The sequence below is a fragment of the Idiotropiscis lumnitzeri genome, chromosome 2 (genome assembly GCF_059441095.1).
Source record: "Idiotropiscis lumnitzeri isolate Australia: NSW breed Sydney's pygmy pipehorse chromosome 2, RoL_Ilum_1.0, whole genome shotgun sequence".
In the NCBI taxonomy this organism is placed as follows: domain Eukaryota; kingdom Metazoa; phylum Chordata; class Actinopteri; order Syngnathiformes; family Syngnathidae; genus Idiotropiscis; species Idiotropiscis lumnitzeri.
Window position 1 is genome coordinate 455,882 of NC_142392.1, and position 17,539 is coordinate 473,420.

Sequence of the window (17,539 nt, forward strand, 5' to 3'; positions counted from 1 at the left end):
TGAATTTCCAAAAGATATTTTATGAAAGAAAGATTTATGCAAATGGTTGCGGCCAAACATCGAAAGCATGGCCGCTTTATTTGAATTTTTTGCGGGTCGAAACATGACGGACTTGACACGCCAAACGGGCTGCAACGACCCGACACGTTGTTGTTATCACGGCTCGTCTAGTTTGCATCAACGGCGGTCCCGTCGGCCATGCGGAACCCGACCGGTGCGCGCGCACCCTCCCAAGAACAGAACCGACATCCGACCCCCATCGAGGCGCGTCCTCCGAGTCGAAGGTTTTTGTTTTCACGGGCGTGGCTTTGCCGCATTTTCATGCGCTAAACTTGCATTTGGACTCGCACGTCTGTTGCTCGAAAAGGAGCCATTCTGGATTTATTTGGGCCGTTTCACCAAAAAAAAACAACACGAAATTGCTTGCGTTTCGAGTTTTCATTTTTCCGTGTGGTCGGAGCGTGACGGTGAACGTTGATGAGACGCCGTCAAATTCCCAAAAGCTTCACGAGGTCAGAGCGGATCGAACGACATAAAAAAAATAAAATAAAACAAAGCCCGTCGATCGTAACCAGAGCCACAAAAAAGTCTTCAGAAGCCACGCGTGTCTCCGACCGAGCGTCATCGGTGACCCGTCTGCAACAAAAATTGAGGACGAGATGAGCGGCGGGTACAGTACCTCCATGGTCTGAGACTGGTGCATGGCTTTGATTGCATTCTGTGCCATAGCTCGGGTGGAAAACGTGACAAAGGCACATCCTGTAGGGAGGGGGGAGGGGGGGAGGGGGCGGGGGCGGGGATGGGGGAGGGATGGTCGGACAGCGGGAGGAAGGAGGGCAGGAAAGACGAGAAAGAACAAAAACAAGACAAAAGGGTTGGACACATCGTCGTTATAAAAAAACCCACAAGAGACCCAAAAAAACAGAGAACGGGACGACGAGTGTTGTCGGTCGCTATAGCAACAACAGCAGGAAACAAGCACAGTGTCATGACAACCACAGCCCCGCCCTCTTTCCACGTGACTCCACCTCCCCGTCATCGCAAGCCAACTCCAAATTTAGTGGCTTTTTTTTTTGGAGGTGTCGTCGCGATCGAGGGGCCCGCCAAATTAAACCTTTGGAGGCACAGCCTCGGGGACTTTTTTTTCTTGCCTTTTTATTGTTTTGGTGCAAAATTCAGACTCAGCAACATGAAATTGGCCCATTTTGATTTGCAGGGATTGGAATCTCCTCCATTTTGTTATGAAAATGAAAACATTTGGTTTTGTCTGCCCACAAAAAAAAGAAGAGGAAGAAGTCCCGCATTCAAGTTGCTGCGCGATGTCGTCGACTTGAAAGGACAAGCAAAGAAAAAAAGAAAAAGTTTGGATTGGAGCCAAAGTGGCCGTGAAAGCAGAACTTTGCTTTCATTCGGGTCAAGGTGTCCCTCGCGATGAACGTCGGGCACGCCGGCGACGCCACGCGCGCTTCTCCAAGTCAACTTGAGCCGTTGGCCGCGTCAACCTGCTTATTTATTTGCGTTTCGCGGCCCTAAAAATAAAAAGCACCTCCCGGCGGCGGCCGAGCCGAGCAAAAAGTAGGCTAGCTCCCTCGGCCCGCCCGGCGCCGTCGTCCATATTTTATTAATAGCGCCACGGCTCGTGTGATTGATGCCGCAATTTTTAATAGCGGCTCAGCGGCGCCAAGAGGTGAGGCTCGCGGATGGCGGGACTTGCGGGGACGCTTTCCGAGCTGTTTATTTGCCAACCTGGTCGGGGGGGGGGGGGGGGCGGCGGCGCTTCCTCTTTTCACTCGCGTGAGCGCCGACACGTCTAAAATATCGATCGGGACAAAAAGAGCGGCGACAAATTGGTACAAAGGAGGACGTTTGGGCCGGGTCAGGCCGCCGCTTCTCGAATCGGGAGAGAGTGGAGCACGCTGAGAAAGTCAAAGCAACACTCAAACATTCACAACAACTACACGACGACGACAACACGACTGACAAGACGACACTGAAGCTGGCTTGACGGGAGGGGGGGGGGGGGGGAGGAGGACGAGGAGAACACACAGGAAGCACAGCTGGTGGATTTTCTCCACTGAGCTGCCAGCTTCTAGAAAAGGAATTGAGGTTGCAACGCATTCTTGCCGACATTTGTTGGCAAGTGGAGATGAAATTGGCGCCGGGCAACGACAATCGTGCGATTGATTTGACATTTGGGAGGCCACAAAGCCAATTTCATTGAGCAACATGAAATTTGGTTGGCATGTCCAGCATGAAAAAAAAAAAAAAAACGCCCACTTTGGGCTCAAAATGACCATTCAGGGGTCAACGTCTTTTCTGGAATGATATATACAGTGAACCCTCGCTACTTCGCGCTTCACCTTTCGCGGCTTCAGTGCTTCGCGGGTCTAAAAAATATTCGGGGGTATTGTAGTTTCGCCGAGCGGCACGAGGGGGCGCTGGAGCGGTTAGACGGCCGGCGTGCGCCGAAGAGGAGAGTGGGCGAAGAAGAGCAAGTTCCCCCGGGGCGACGTTTGGCGCGGTTCGGACCGTACCAGAGCTCCAGAGGAGGCCGGCGTGCGTGGCAGTTAAGGCGAAGAGGAACAACTTCCGCCCGGGCACGAGCGGAGCGCGAGGCTGTCAGTTATGAATGAATAAATAAATAAATGAAGAATGCCACCTTTCATTTCACAGGGCACACCGGACGGCGTACCAGCAGGTAAAAGTCCAAGTATTTAAATAAATACAAAAAGAGGTCATTGAATAAATACAAAAATAATAAGTTTTAATAATAATTTGTTTAGTTTTTTTGTTATAACATGAATTTTTTTAAGCATTTTTGAAGGTGCGCCGCTACTTCGCGGATTTTCAGTTTTCGCGGGTGGTCTCGGTCCCCATTAACCGCGATAACCGAGGGTTCACTGTATATTTATTTTTTTAATTGAGCTTATGAAATTTGATTGGCATGTCTAATAGAAGCAGACCCACAAAAAACGATCTGAAGCAAATGTGGACGCCAAAATGTTTTTGCCGCTTTGCCTTTTGGCGCCACGTGACCTCCAAAGTTTGCAAATGCAATTTGAAATTCAGCTCAGTGAGCGGCGCCATGACGACGGGACCACAGTGAGTTCAGGCTGGAAGGTGAAGCACACGTAGAGGAGCGATTTGGGGGGGCGGGCGGACGGGGGAGGGGTTGTGGTTTTGGGAGGAGGGGGTGGGGCAGGAAAAAGGGGGCGGGGAGAGAGGGAAAGATGCTATATCCAGCCAAAATATTCCAAGCAGCCACAACAGCCCCAAGATGTCGCTCAAAAGTCCCCATTGAACGGGACCGGAACCGGAACCGGAACCGGCAGGAGGGAGGACGTCACATGTCAGTCTCAAGTTTTAAACTTCCAGTCTCCCCAAAAACTTGAGTCGCAATCCTAAAAATGTTATTAGCGCAAAGAAAAGAAAATGTTGCAGTCGGAACGTCTTCTTAATTGCATCGACTGTTTGTTGTGCATTTCGTTTTCACACTTGGCAAGTCACGTCCACGAGTTGACGTCAGAGTCGAATTTCAAAATGGCCGACTGGCCCCACCTCCGAGCGGAACCTTTCGAGTTCGGCCGCGTTGCACTGGGGGCTGTTGTGGCCATTTTCCCGGCGCTGGATGGGAGCGAGCGCCGAGCGGCGAGCGCCGAGCGGCGAGCGCCGACCGCCAACGCACCTCTGCTCAGCCCGTCGGGGCCCCGCAGGATCCGACACTCCTCGATCTGGCCAAACGCCGAAAACATGACCCGGATGTCGTTCTCGTTGCATTTCTTGGACACCATGCCGATGAACAACTTCCTGTCTTCCACCGCTGCAGGGGGGAGAACAAAGACCAAGTTGAGTGTGAGCAACAAAAAGAAGCTGCCGTTGGCCCACCACGTCAACCAGCGAAAAAAAAAAAAAAGCGGCAAAAGCCCAACGTGACGCGACTTTGTGACGAGATTCCAACGCCAACGTGCGAATCACGGAAGCCATCGCGCCGCCACTCGGAGGAGCGCGAGAGAAACAACGACCGATCCGCTCGACCGCCCGCCGCAGGTGCGACGAGGCACTCTGGTGGTCTTCCATCCATCGAGCGCTAATCCAATTCATTTTTAATGAGGCGAAGCAGATAAGCGCTCTGTTGCACTCTGGGAAATCAATAGCACGCTTGTTTATTTTGCTCGGCGGATTGTTTGTGCGCTTAAAAAAAAAAGAAAGAAGAGAAGTGGCGCTACGTCATTGGTCGAGAGAAGATCATGTGACCGGCGAGACGCATCCCGGGGAGGCGGCAGGAAGACCGATTAGCACCTCGCTCACCGCTAACATCAAAAGGACGACGTCATTTGTCAACTTTTAGTTTGTTGCGTGAAACAACAAACTTGGCTTGCGGCGGCCCGTCGAGGCAGCAAACGTCCTCCATTCGCTTTGCAGCGAAGCAACTCGCCGGACGCTCGGCGCCAGTGTAAAAAAGCGTTTCGGCCTCGTTAACGTGAAGCGCAGAACTAAAAAAAAAAAAAAGGAAAGAAAAAAATACATGTACGGCGCAGCTGGCGGAAGCTCACGGCAGTCGGCGTGTCTCTCTTGGCGAAGACGCCGCGTCGGGCGGCGGCGAGGCCTAATCGAGCTCGCGGCGGCCATTCATCACGCTAACGCGGACTTTATTTCCAGGTCGTTATCGTTAAGTGGATGGATACGTGCGCCGTGCGCGCCGCTCCATATTTCACGCCGCCGCCTTCGGAGCTCGCTCGGGTCGCCGCCTTTATTAAGTCGCGCCGCCGTCGCCGGTCCAATTTGGCCGCAGTTCAGCGCCGAAGGCCCGCTGGCAAACTGCCACGTCGTCGTTTTCAGGGATGAGCGCATCCGCCGCCACCGCCGTGGAAACGCCAACAAAATGTCAATATTCCATTTCCAAAAAAAAAAAAAAGCCTTTGACTTTACAAAAGCGCAAACTTGAGCCGCCTGCGGAACGTCGCTCCATTCGCGCACTTCAGTCAGACAGAAGTGGCGCCGTTGTCATCGCTCAAAGGCAGCAGGAAAAGTTTCTGTTTGGATTTGGTGGAAGAAAAACAGGCAAGTTGCTTTGCGGATGAAAAGAGAGGACGGCGCAATCTTTAGAAAGCAGGTGTGCGAGTGTGCGCGGAGACGCGGGAGGGAGGGGAGGGGAGGGGGGGGGGGCGAGTGCGGTTCAGCGGCGGGCCAAAAGGCTTCAACTTTGATTGACCTCGCACAAGCGGCGAGAATTCAGCCCCTGCGTGCGCACGTTTGTGCACGTCTGCGGCAACGCAATTTGGTTCATGCAAATTCACTCGTGATTGACAAACGTGCGTGCGTGCGTTCGTGTTCGTGTTCGTGTGCGCTCACCGTTGGACTTCTCGCTGTCTGCCGGCTTCATCTGGATGGGATGATGCATCTGCAAGCACACAAAAAGACGCCGGTCACGTTTTGACACCACAGGGACTGAATTTGTTCAACTTTCCAGGGGGCGCCACTGAGTGACCCAAATGGAAACTTCCAAGTAAGTCAGCGCACAGGAAAGGAAAAAAAAAAACAAAATCAAAGAGCACGTTTGCTTTCGTGACCCGAAAAGGACCCGAGCGCGTTCGTGCATGTTTTCAGTGCAAAATGTTTCCCAGGTGCTGTGATTTGGGGGCCGCAATTAAGGGGGGGCTCGGATGTCCTGATTTTTTTTCCCTCCTTTTCTCCTTTTCTTAGTCTGGCTGTGTCTGCTTCCTTTATGGGGGATTATGTCGCCGTTTGATCTGCAGAGAGACGGATGACAGGGATTCTCCGAATCTACTGCCGAATCAATCACACTCAAACGCCATCCGGGTGTGTGTGTGTGTGTGTGTGTGTGTGTGTGTGCCCTTAGGCTCAGTCACACTGCCACACCAGACTTTGATCTTCCAATTCCATCACACACACACACACACACACACACACACGCCTTCATCCGAGTCTTCATCGTCCTCTCCGTGTGTCAGTTCCCAAGTCCGCCTGAAGGGGGCGAGCTAATGAACAGCAGGCAGCTTGCGTCGTCGTTGCAGCTCAACAAACAACACGAGGCTCACACGGCGAAGACAAAAATCCACGTCCGAAAATAGGACTGCATTCTCTTCAAAACTCATAAAAATCAAACTTTTCCCCCTCAACGAATACAACTTTTATATGGCCGAGTTCAACGTTGGAAATATCCTCCAAAATACTTTTGGGTTAAAAATATGACACTACCAGATTCTTATTTGTTTTGAGGCTATTCTTCTTGAAAAATATTACCTTCCTGAATAAAATAACATTTAGGAGAAATCAAATGTCACATTTTGGCGGCAAACTGGGACGATGCCGCCAAATGTTTTGGAGCTGAAAAAAAAAAAAGGGCCGGGACAACGTTTCGCTTGATGGCGCCCTCTAAAGGTCACTTTGTACCTTGGCCGTGATGACTGGTGCCTCCGCGGGAAACGCACACACGCACGCACACACGCACGGACGCCCACCACGCTGTCTGCGCGCGTGTGACGGCAAGCCGCCGGGTCAAAGTCACGCAGATGGTTGGCACAGTTGGTGCGCGAGCGAGCGCAACAAGCCAGTTTGCTCATGCAATAATGTCGAGAAATGCAACTTTTCTGTATTTGTCTTGAAATGTTTGTTTTTTGTTTTTTTTAAAGCGACTATCTGACATTTTTTTTCAAATCGCAGCTAAACATTTTTTTCTTTTTTAAATTTTGGTTTGTATTTGGCTTCCACTCCAACAATTCGCACCTCAAGTGAAATCCATTTGGCTAATGAGTCTGCGTGATGGACCACGGCGCGGAACGTGACGTGTGCGCGCGACGCTGTCACGGTCGCCCTTTCGCGACGTGGCGGAACGCAAAAGTGCGACGAGCCGACCGCGCTCTCGGCTTTTGCACCTCAAGCAACAAACGCGACCCGACCCGACCCGACGACCTCCGACACCACCACCGCAAACGCAGCCGACGAGGCAACACACAAAACGCGACTTTCGGCGCTGACGTCGGGTCGGATGAAGATGTCAATCGAAAACAGGAGTTCAGAACCCGCCAAATGGAGCATTGCAAAAAAAAAAAAAAAAACAGAATCACGTTTTCCTGCTGCGTGACTTGGATGAAAGCAGAAAAAGCATCACGAGAAAGACGCGCTTGCTGATTCTTTTTTCTTGTAAACTCCATGCCATTCATTGGCGAAGCAGCCGGCAACCTGCTCACCGTGAGTCCCCTGCACTCCGGCGGCCTCCAAACATCCTTGAGAGGAAGCCAATCAAAGGCCTTTCATCTAAAGACGGCAAAGCCAAACGCGCCGGGGCCAAGGACGCGTCCTACATTCCTCGCCGTCCTTCCCTTCATCCCTTCGGAGGGGGGGGGGGTGGCGGGTCCGCCGCCGTTTCGACATCTGTCACATGCTAATCAAAGCGTTCAATTTGCCGGAAAATCGCGAGCCACTCGGACGATCGATAATGTCGCGCCGCCGCCGCTTAGCGAGCCGTTGTGAAGATGCAACGTGCCTCGAACGCAAAGAACGGCGGCATCGAGTTGAAATGCACGCGGCGGCTCGGCGTCGCTTCGTAAGATTTTCGATGATGACAAAGCGTTGCTGAGGCCGCGCTCGCGAGGAACCGATCACAGACCAGTTTGTTTAAGCACACAGCCGCCACCGCTGTCGGCGCGTCCCCGAAAATAAATTGGACGCAAGAAAGATTCATAATTGAAAATAACGCACAACGTGACGTGACATTGCCGAGAATCGGACGTCGCTCCAAAGCGGAGAAAAATTGCCGAGATGCCGACAGCGGCAACCGAGCAGATAAAAAAGCCCACTAGAACGTCCGAACTTTAACTTGAAAGTAACGGCTTCGTCGTGAACACGACGAAGTTACCGCCTCGGGGGTGCGCCTTCTTTTTTTTCCAACCTCGCTTTTGAGTGCGCAGTTTATTTCTTACTCCCACTCGTCTTGAAAACAAAAACAACTTGCACATGTTCGCGGTCACATTAATGGGGGGGAATAAAAATTGTCTGGAAATGATTCATCGTGGCCTTCTCATTAGGGGGGGGGGGTGTGGAGACTTTTAAGAACGGCTGGATCGCTGGCGGTGCTTCTTTTTGAGCGAGGCGCGCTTATTGCTTTGCCCTCGGCCGCCGTCTGCACTTTGGCGTCGTCTGGGCCGTTCATTTGCGGCGTGGGCGTCTACTTTGAGCGGCTCCTCGCCTCACCTTTGACTTGCCCTTTTGTGCAACCGCGTCGACTCGACGGAAAGAAGAAAAAAAAAGATGTTGAGATTCAAACTCTCGGTCCGCATCTCCGCGCAACCGAAAAGAAACGCACGATGCTTCAAAACAAACAAACCCAAAAAATAAGCGATCATTTTTGAAAGAAAGACGCTCACAATAGTTTGATTTGATTTTCTTTAAAAACGTGACATTCAACTCGTTAGAGCAAAAACGTAAACTTTTTCCCCTCCCTCTGCCAAATGAATCCGCCCCCTCGCGATTTGAAACGAACCAACGCTGATGTTGTGAGGGCCGAAATCGTGCAAATATGGGAGGGAAAAAAAAATGCGCGTGACTGCGCGCGTCTCCCTCCCGCTGTCCGGATTATTTGTTGCTACCTGAAGTGAAAAGGCCAAAGGAGGAGCGGCCGCAGGGATGGCGAAGCGTCCGAGAAGGAGAAGGAAAAGAAAAAGAAAAAAAAGAAGAAGGAGCCGCCGCGTCCTTTTCATGTGGCGCTAATCCCCAAAGTGCTCGAGTGCGCGTCGTCGTCCGTCCGTCCGTCCGCGGGGCTTTTGCACACCCGCGCACGCGGATAAGCGGCCGGCATGACACAAGAGCAGCCCGAACGGAGCGAGTTTATTCCGACACCGATGAACACGCTGACTTTGTACGCAACCACGCGCCGCATTTTGCCGCCGTTCTGCCTTCGGGCCCATTTGGACGGCGCCGGAAAACGGCGGCAGCCCCAATGTCGCCGTTGTGACAAATCAAAAAGAACAAGCCAAATGGCATTTGACATTTGGCGCATATTTTTTCAGGGAGTAAAAAAAAAAAAATTCTTTTACAAGAACAAGATCATTGACCGTCAAACTTTCACGAAGCAATTTAATTTGAATAAATAATTTGCAAATGTGCCAACGAGCCACCCAAAAAGCGCTTCATTGCGAGACCTCGGCGAGTTTGTTTTTTTTTTAATCGCCATCAGAAAAAGACGAGCGTCGACTCACTCACCCCCGTTAAGGTCTTGATGTTGTGCAGCGCGTTCTGAGCTTCCAAGGCGGCTTTCCGCGTGTAAAACGTCACAAAACAGCAGCCTGCAAAACACACAAACGCAAAAACGTTCAATCGGAAAGCGACTTCCTCCCCGAGTCGCCACTTGAGCCATTTCAAGTCCAAACGATGACATCAAAACGCAATTTTCACTTTGAATGTGACAGAGATGAGCGAGCAAAAAAAAAGAGACGTGCCAGAAGAAATGTGGCAAGCGTGGCCGCCATTTTGACTTTGAGCGCGTCCCCGTCGGCTTTTTTCTTTGTTGTCTTCATTTGCATGCGTTTGTTGTCGACGCGTCGACGCTTTGGCGGCCGCTCGGGCCCCGCGGTGGCGCGTCCGCCCCGCAATCCGACGGCGAGCATCTGGAGCGGCTCGGCTCCCAAAGTCCCTCCCATTAGGCCCGAGGCGGAACGGATGTGAATTCCGGAGCGGTCGGGGGGGTTACGCCGCCGCCCCCAAAGCCAAGGTGAGCCCGTTGGGCGGCAGTTAGCGTCCTTCGTTCGGACGTGACCTCCCGGTGAGCCCAAATTCAACTTTGCAGCTCATCTTTTTTTGTCACTTGACCAACAAAGGCTTGAAAACAATTTGCCAGCGTGCTCGTCAAACAGGAACCAGCAAAGAAGGCAAATCTCCGGTTGCTAATTGGTGGCGGCGAACGTGCAAAGCGTGTGCGTGAAGGGCGAAGACCCGAGAAGCGGCGGTGCGACTTTTTCTTCCATGTAGGTCAGCCGTCACGCAATTGGACGCGCCCGCCGCGCTCCAGCGCACCGGCGCTCACTTTTGCGAGCCGCTCTCGTTTGAAGGCAGGCAAGTCGCAAACTCGCTCAAGTGGCGACGTCGGGTTTGCTCACTTGGAGTGGAGATCATTTTGACGCGTCTATTATTAGGATTTCCGTTTGAGTTGGATTTTTTTAAAAACAGAAGCTGCAAAATTGGTTTCACTCCGACTCCCAAAGAAAGCAAAACCAAAAAGATTTCATGAAAGATGGAAAAACTATTTCATCAAATGTCACAATTGCATTTGAATAAATACAAAAAAAATGGATTTTACGGAAGCGCCTCCTCATTTTATTGCGCTCCGAGCGACGGTCCAAATATTAGGAACAGCTTCCGACGCTTCATGTTCGCCATTCCGACGGATTCGCATTGAGAAGCTAAAGCGCCGAATTTCGGATGTCTTTGGGGAACGTGTGTGTGTGTGTGTGGAGTCGTCTGGTCCGGGGGGGGGCACGCAGCGTGAGGCGGGTGGTCCCATGTGGTGGGTTGTCGAGAGATGACGATCAAAGAGCGGAGGAATGGACCTCACACACACACATTCTCCTGCAAAGAATGCAGAAGCAGGAGGGCTACTTAAGAGTCAGCGCACGTGCACGTGCACGTGCACACACGCGCAACGGTGTAAGGCTTCACAATCTTATTTGCATGCGACATGATATAATAACCTTGAACGGGAGCGCAAGTCGACCTCCCCCGAGGCAAAACCGCGACAAACAAACGTGAACGGTCGCCCAAAAGCGCCCGGCGACCGATCCAGGGCGAACGGCGCCAAAACGGGCTCGGCCGCACGTGCGATGCTCTCTCAAACTCAGGCTGTTCTGTAATTGGACGCAGGAAGCGGCAAAAAAGAAGCGAGCGGCGAGCTAAAGCGGCATCATCGGCCGCTCCGCTTTGGGAAACAATGCGATGAGCGGTCGCCGCCGAGCCCGTCAAAGCAGTCGACCGCTCGGTCGGGCCGTCGCCACGAGCCCAGCGAAATGAAACGCGCGCAACCTGCCGCCAACGTGCCGGGAAGGCCAATAAAAAAGCGCCGCCGAGGTTTTAGCGAGCTGGCGGCAGATCGTCGCCGGTTGCGGTCAAACGGGATCGGTCGGGTTAGGAGTGAAAACGGCGTTTTTAAGAGTCCGCTCACCCTTTTTGCGGATTATCGGCGCTGATTTCCACCAAGGGGCTCGGCGGGCCCCTTTACGGGCCGGGTGTGCGCGCGTGCTAATGAAGACATTAAACTTGTTGTGCGGCGCATGTGGGCCGGCGCCATCATTAAGATAAATGACACAATGTGTCCCCCGCCAACACGTGCGCGCGCGCGAGTCGAGTACGGCGCTTAGCGTTGGAGCGAGCCGGCCGCTTTGTGTTTACCCCTCTGGCTCTTTTTTGTCTCGCTCGCTCTCCATCTCCTCCGCCGTCCAAATCTTTCTCCTTGTGCGTGCAAAAAAAAAAAAAAAGAAAGAAAAAACAAAACGACTCCATTTTTCAGTCGCTCGACGCCTCATCTGGCGATTAACTCCAAACGCATTAAACTAACAGTTGGGCCGAGCTATTCCCCGCACCGCCAAAGTCAGCACAAACACGCACACGCACGATGAAATATCGCGACGCGATTTTCGCAAGACGACTTGCGAGCGCCCACAACAACTCGGGAGGCGTCACGCGTTAACTCGCCAACGAGTTACATGGAAGTGTCCTTCTAATATGAGCCACGTGCACGCGCGCACGTGCACGTGGCTCAACGCACGCACCGGCGCTGAAGCAAAACAACGAGCCACTAAAGGAGAGCGAGCGGCATGGCAAATGATCTTCTTAAGTTGGGGACGACGACGACGGCGGCGACGACGACGGGAAGGATTTGCAGCGTATGGATTTTTCAGCGAGCTCCTTTGTGGTGTGTAAAATTGCGCCGAAGGACACGTCGCTCTCAACGACTGCGCCGATGGAAACGCGCGACTCCGCTTTGACCTCCGAATTCAAACGGGTTCAAGGTGGACTCGGTTCTTACGCGCGCCATTCGGAATGTGAACGTTTGTGAGGAATGTCCTCTCGGGTGCTGCCTCGACGGGCTGCCATAGAAATGAAATGGCAACGTGAGAGCGTGTCAAAGCGTTGAAACGTAAAACAGCAAAAGCAAGTTTTGGCGACCGTACCAATTCACGAGCTCAAGTAGCACCAAATTGTTGTTGTTTTTTTTTTATTTATTTATTTTTTTTGCTTAAATGGGCTGCCAAAGAAACAGAAGAGCAAAATATCGCTTGATAGGGACGAGACTTTTTTGCGACCTAAATGGGCCGCTCAAGAGAAGAATAGAAATATTTAGAAAGCAAAATGAAACTTTGAAATCAAGCAAATGAAGAACCACGGTCCGAAATTTACTTTGCGTTTGGGCAGCGGAATTCAACACGAGCCTTTTTGCTCAATGCGCTCACCGACCCGGAAACTAAATCGAAACTAAATAAGTCAAAGAAATAAAACGGAAATATGATGAGAGCCAGAAAAAGAAACTAAGAACAGAAAAAAAAAAAGTTTCAAAGTAGCGAGAGGGTTAACTAGACGGGTTGGATCGGAAGTCTCCGGTAAAGAGGAGCCGCCATTGAACTCGGCGCCGAATGTTTACGGACACAAAGCGCAAGTGGAGGGCAGCCCCCGCCAAGATCCCTTTCAGGCGGCGGAAAGTAAACAGAGCGAGACGGAGACCTCGCCGACATCGCCGAGATGACTGGAAAGCTTCGGAAAGTTGAGCGGGTGCAGATGAGGCCAAAGAAGCGACGGGCGGCGAACGAGGCCAAAAAGCGACGTGGAACACACACACACACACACACACACACACACACACACACACACACATCATCCACTCCTTTCATCGTCGGGGTCGAGAAGCACGCACACAAAAAAAACGTGTCGCCGCATTTCAAAATAAGTCGGTCACACTTTGAAAGGACCTCGGAAGAAATTGAGCGGAAAAAGGACGATTCATTTGATGGGCATTGCTCATCGGACGTTTGCCGACACGGTGTCCATCGACGAACAAACGGATGAGACGATACGGTACCGAGCGACTACCGCTTCAGTGCTTAAACGGGCCGCGGGAGAAACGGAACAAACGTTAAAGCATGCGAAGGAATGAAAATTCTGCATGGCCAGAGACCGACATCCGTTTCGTGAAGGCCCAACTTGTTTGCTGCCTAAACGGGCCGCATGAGGAAATTGAAATGCGTCCTTTCTGGACAAATGAAGATTTGCCGAGGGATCCGTCCGCCTCGTTCGCTTCTGATTTCACGGCGTCGCTTGAGAAGTTTTCTTCAAATGTGCTTTTCCGCCACGATGGAGCGGCGGCGTCTCCGCCCGACCGCCCGCGCCTCTCATCAAGAGTGTCATCAGCCCCCCCCCCACGCCGCCCTTCTACTCGGCTGGATGCGCGTTCATACGGCGGCGCGATTCTTGACGGGTTCATCAAAGGCGGAAGACAAAAGCGGTGGCGGCACAAAATGGAGCCCAAGTTGGAGAAATGCAAACGCGTCAAATGTTTTTTTTTTGTTGCGGCTCAAAGGCTTCAATTTATTGAATTTGAAACAAATCGACGATTGAATTGTTCTCGATTCTCTTTTGCGTTCCCGCCGAGTAACAAAGTTGTGTTTCACGCTTCAAACTATTTGCGGACATTCGACGCATTTCGATGAGAACGAACGGGAAAGACTTTTAGGAATAAAAAGCGCCACGTTGAAATTGCGCAAAAATGCGCTGGAGACGTGCGGCGTTGCGGCGGGCGGTACCTTTGCTCTGCGGCGGGTTCTGGCTGCGGTCCCGCAAGATGTTGATCTGGTAGACGGCGCCGTAGGGCTCAAACAGCTCCTTGAGTTCCTTCTCCGACCACGAGCGCGGAATCTGGCCCACGAACATCTTGATGGCGTCCGGGTCGGGCTGGTCCGAATGCTCCAGCGCGCCGTTCATCTTGCCGGCCGTGCCGTTACTGCCAACAAAGAGACGGCGCCGTTAAGACGCGCGGCGGCAAAACCACAAACCCGAGGATCATAAAACATCAACGCCACGCGTGGAGCGTGACCGCGAGCATCACGGCGCGACACAAAAACACATTCCGACCTTTGACCTCGCGTCATCCATCGCTTGCAGAACGAGCCCAGACGCTCGGCAGAAGCGCCGAACGACCCGAACGACATGCCGGCGCCGACCGAGACTGCGTCGGTCGGCGGGTTCGGACCGCGATACGCGCCTGCACCGGTCGCGAACAATCCCTCATTGTTTTTTCAAAAGCGTCACGACTGTGCGCTGCCACTCGCTCGCGCGCCGACACAATGAAGAGCTTCACCCCCGCAAGGTGACTGCTGGCTTTGTGTATGCGTGCGCGTGCGCGTGCACGTGCACGTGCGCGTCCCCAGGCCTCGGATTAAGTGGGAGTGGACGCTCTCCCGTCTTCCTCATTTTGAGCGCATTGTCCGCCTTCGCCGCCGCTTCCGAGCCGATAAGCGGCAACATTTTTGTTTGCAAAATGGCCGGCGGGAATCGACACGACCCGACAAAATCGAGCGCATTGACGGGCGGCCGCTTTCGAGGGTGAGCGGGCCGGACGGTGACGGATCTTTCAAGGCCGACGCTTTGATGAGGTTTCATGAGGAGCGACGCATCAAATGCACCCAAAAAAAAATCAGAATCTTCCGCCAAATATTGGAGAAAAAGAAAATGGTGAAAGCGGAACCAAACGGCAAGCTGCAGATGAGGCCGGCGCCCCGGTTCTGCTTCTGTCACCTGCGCGGCGTGTTTGCGGGGGCGGGCGGGGCCACAATGAGGCGGGCTCATCATCTTGTTGACGAGCACGGCGACAAACGCCGCTTTTCCACGCAGCAAGCCGACCGACAAAAGCGAGCGAGCGCATCATTCGATTTGGAGAGAAAGTCTTTCCGCGCAACACGAGCAAAGTTTTTGTGTTCCGAGTGAACGAAAAAAAAAATTGGGTGTGAAACAACGACCGAACTGGCGATCATTTTCAATCGACTTTTTGAAGCTTGGTTTTCTTTTGCGGACGTTTTTGGCATCAAAACGACAATTTTTCTTTCTGTTAAATGTAAGAAAATTCTCCGAATTTTATTCTTGTGAAATGACCTCTCTTGCTCGCAACGGAAAATACTTTCATCTTTTCTTTACATCAAATCTTTTTTTGATATTTGACTTTAACTTTCTTCTTTCTTCACGCACGCACACGCCCTCCGACTTGCGAGGCACCTTTCAAACGTTCATTAGCATCTCCTGCATGCTGCTAGCAACGATGAAAAATGGCTGATTAAGTGTGTGCGCGCGCGTTAGTCGCCATGGCAATGCGACGGTGCGCGCACGCTCGCTCGCCACACCGAGAACGAGAGAGAGAGAGAGAGAGAGAGAAGCATCAGATAAATGTCACGGCGGCTAATGAAGCTGCACCGGCGCCCCGGCGCTCGGCTAGCGGCGCGCTAACGAGCTGCCGTGCGCTAATGAGAATTTGCGCACACGCAGGAAAATACACGCATGACAAGCATCAAGGTTCTATTTTGCCCCAGCAACCCGACACTTTCCCAAATTCCAACATTTGAGCGTAAACGACGCTAACGACAGTTAGCGAGGCTTCATTCCAACGGCGCATTCCAGCGGCGTCTTCACCCGCCTTGTTGCCACGGCGACCGTGGGAAGTGCTCGGCGGCAACGGAACGTTTCACCCTTGACACTTTTACGCACGCTAATCGCGGCGCTTAAACGCTTCGCGCGAGCCGAGAGATTTGGCGGCATCTGAGAGGCGCCGCGTCGGGCCTGGAAACGGCCACCGAAATGGCGCAGATGTCTGCGGCCCGACCGAGGAAAGCCCACTGCCGCAACGGGCCCGACACGTGTAGCCTGCGAGAAGAAAGGAGCCGCTCCGTCGGGCCTGAGGACCACCTTTCGAATGGCGGCAGCGAACGCGAGCGGCCCGAAAAAAAGGCCGAAGGGAGGAAACTGCCGCGTCGGGCCTGGAAAGTCAAGTCAAAATGAGCACGAACGGCAGCAAAAGACGTCGGGCCTGACAACACGTCGCTGTGGATTTTGGGACGATAACATTCGGGCGCTCGTTTTTATTGCGCTTTATGGCTCGGAAAAACATTGTCATGCATACCAATTAGCGAGGCGACAGATGGCTCAATATGCTCCCAATGCGAGCGAGCGCGTTCAAAAAGGCTTTTTTTTTTTTTTCTTTTTTTCTTTGCCACTTCCTTCATGCCCTCATTCTGATTCCGCACTTTTCCCGACCGTCGCGTGCATCGCCCGCTGAGGGAAAAAAAAAAAAAACCTTCAACAGGGCTGCCTTCAACATATGTTGATGGAGCGGACTCATTCGACGAGGAAGGCGCGTCTCTCACATGCAGCCCGTCGCCATTTTTCGCCGTTCGCGCGCTGGAAAGTCAAGTGGCGGCGATTTCATGTCAAATGAAAAAACAAAAAAGGACAACGATGTCGCCAGTCATTGGCGAGCGTTCGACGCCATCTTGGAAATGGCCAGTCCGGCCGGTCGGGTATGATCGGCGCCACAATTCCTCGTGCCGCCTTTTCAGCGCGAGGCGAGCGACGCAAGACGTCGTCGCTCTTGCGTCATCCCCGCTGCCGTTTGACAGCGAGGATGAGGAAGATGAAGGTTCTCGCGCATCCCTCGCATCATGTTGGACTCCATGTTGGCAAATTGCGCCGCCCCCCCCCCCCGCCAGCTCGCTCCCCCGACAGGTAGGCTGGCAAATCCAGAGTCGCTTTGGCATCGCTCATTTTCTCCCGCGGCGCCTTTTGACGCAGTTTAGAGCGAACGAGTTGCGTTAAATGGCCGCTCGCTTTAATTGGATCTCCTCGGCGCCGCTGTGCATGTCTTCTTTTTTTTTTTTTCTTTTTTACAGGCGGCTCCAGATTGTTCCTTTTTTTTTTTTTTTTAATCTTAAAAATGTGTGTGCGGCTGCGCCGAAGTCGCCGGCCATCGCGTGAGGCGTTGATGCGGCCGGCCCGTCCAAACCGCGGCTCGGTCGGCAGCGGCGACGAGTCACGCGGACGTTGCACCAAAGCGCCGACCGGCGGCCTTCGTTGGCAGCAACGCCGTCGGCCGCTCTTGCTTCGCGAGTCACGCCGCTTGGGCTGACCTTTCCTCGCCTTCCTGTGAGGCGGCCCGTCGAGCGGCGGCGCTTGAAGCGAAAGCGGCACGCGATGGATGGCGCGCATCCTCTCTGCTTTGTTAGCAGTAATGGGCCTGGATTTTCTCGGAGGGCCGACTCGCGCAACACCGACGGCCTCGGTGAATTAGGCTCCACGTGAGATTGATGGCGTGTGATGAAGAAGCGGAAGGAGGACGAGACATCAGAGGCCATTACTCAAACGCGTCACCCAAGGGTGCCTCGCCTCGCCTTGGCGAGCGAGCGTCCGGCAGAAGCCTCCTCACTTTGCCACCCCCGCCGTCTTCGCATCCCACCCTCCTTCTGCTCACTCGCACGCCGCTCGGCCTCCTCCGGGG

The 17,539-nt window shown here is 53.0% G+C and overlaps 1 protein-coding gene across 9 annotated transcripts in view; it reads right to left on the reverse strand.

The window, feature by feature from the left end:
- The window catches only part of celf2 (cugbp, Elav-like family member 2), a 55,414-nt gene that overhangs the window by 10,231 nt on the left and 27,644 nt on the right, over nucleotides 1-17,539 (reverse strand). For 7 of the 9 annotated variants that reach the window (XM_088288947.1, XM_088288945.1, XM_088288944.1 and 4 more), the window contains 5 exons: nucleotides 13,806-14,002; nucleotides 9,223-9,305; nucleotides 5,353-5,401; nucleotides 3,686-3,820; nucleotides 680-759 (listed from right to left, as the gene is read on the reverse strand). In XM_088288947.1, the coding sequence (XP_088145073.1) occupies nucleotides 680-759; nucleotides 3,686-3,820; nucleotides 5,353-5,401; nucleotides 9,223-9,305; nucleotides 13,806-14,002 (544 nt within the window). Of the gene's footprint in view, nucleotides 1-679; nucleotides 760-3,685; nucleotides 3,821-5,352; nucleotides 5,402-9,222; nucleotides 9,306-13,805; nucleotides 14,003-14,133; nucleotides 16,353-17,539 lie in introns of those variants that run through there. The other 2 variants (XM_088288941.1, XM_088288946.1) reach the window with 2 other exon arrangements.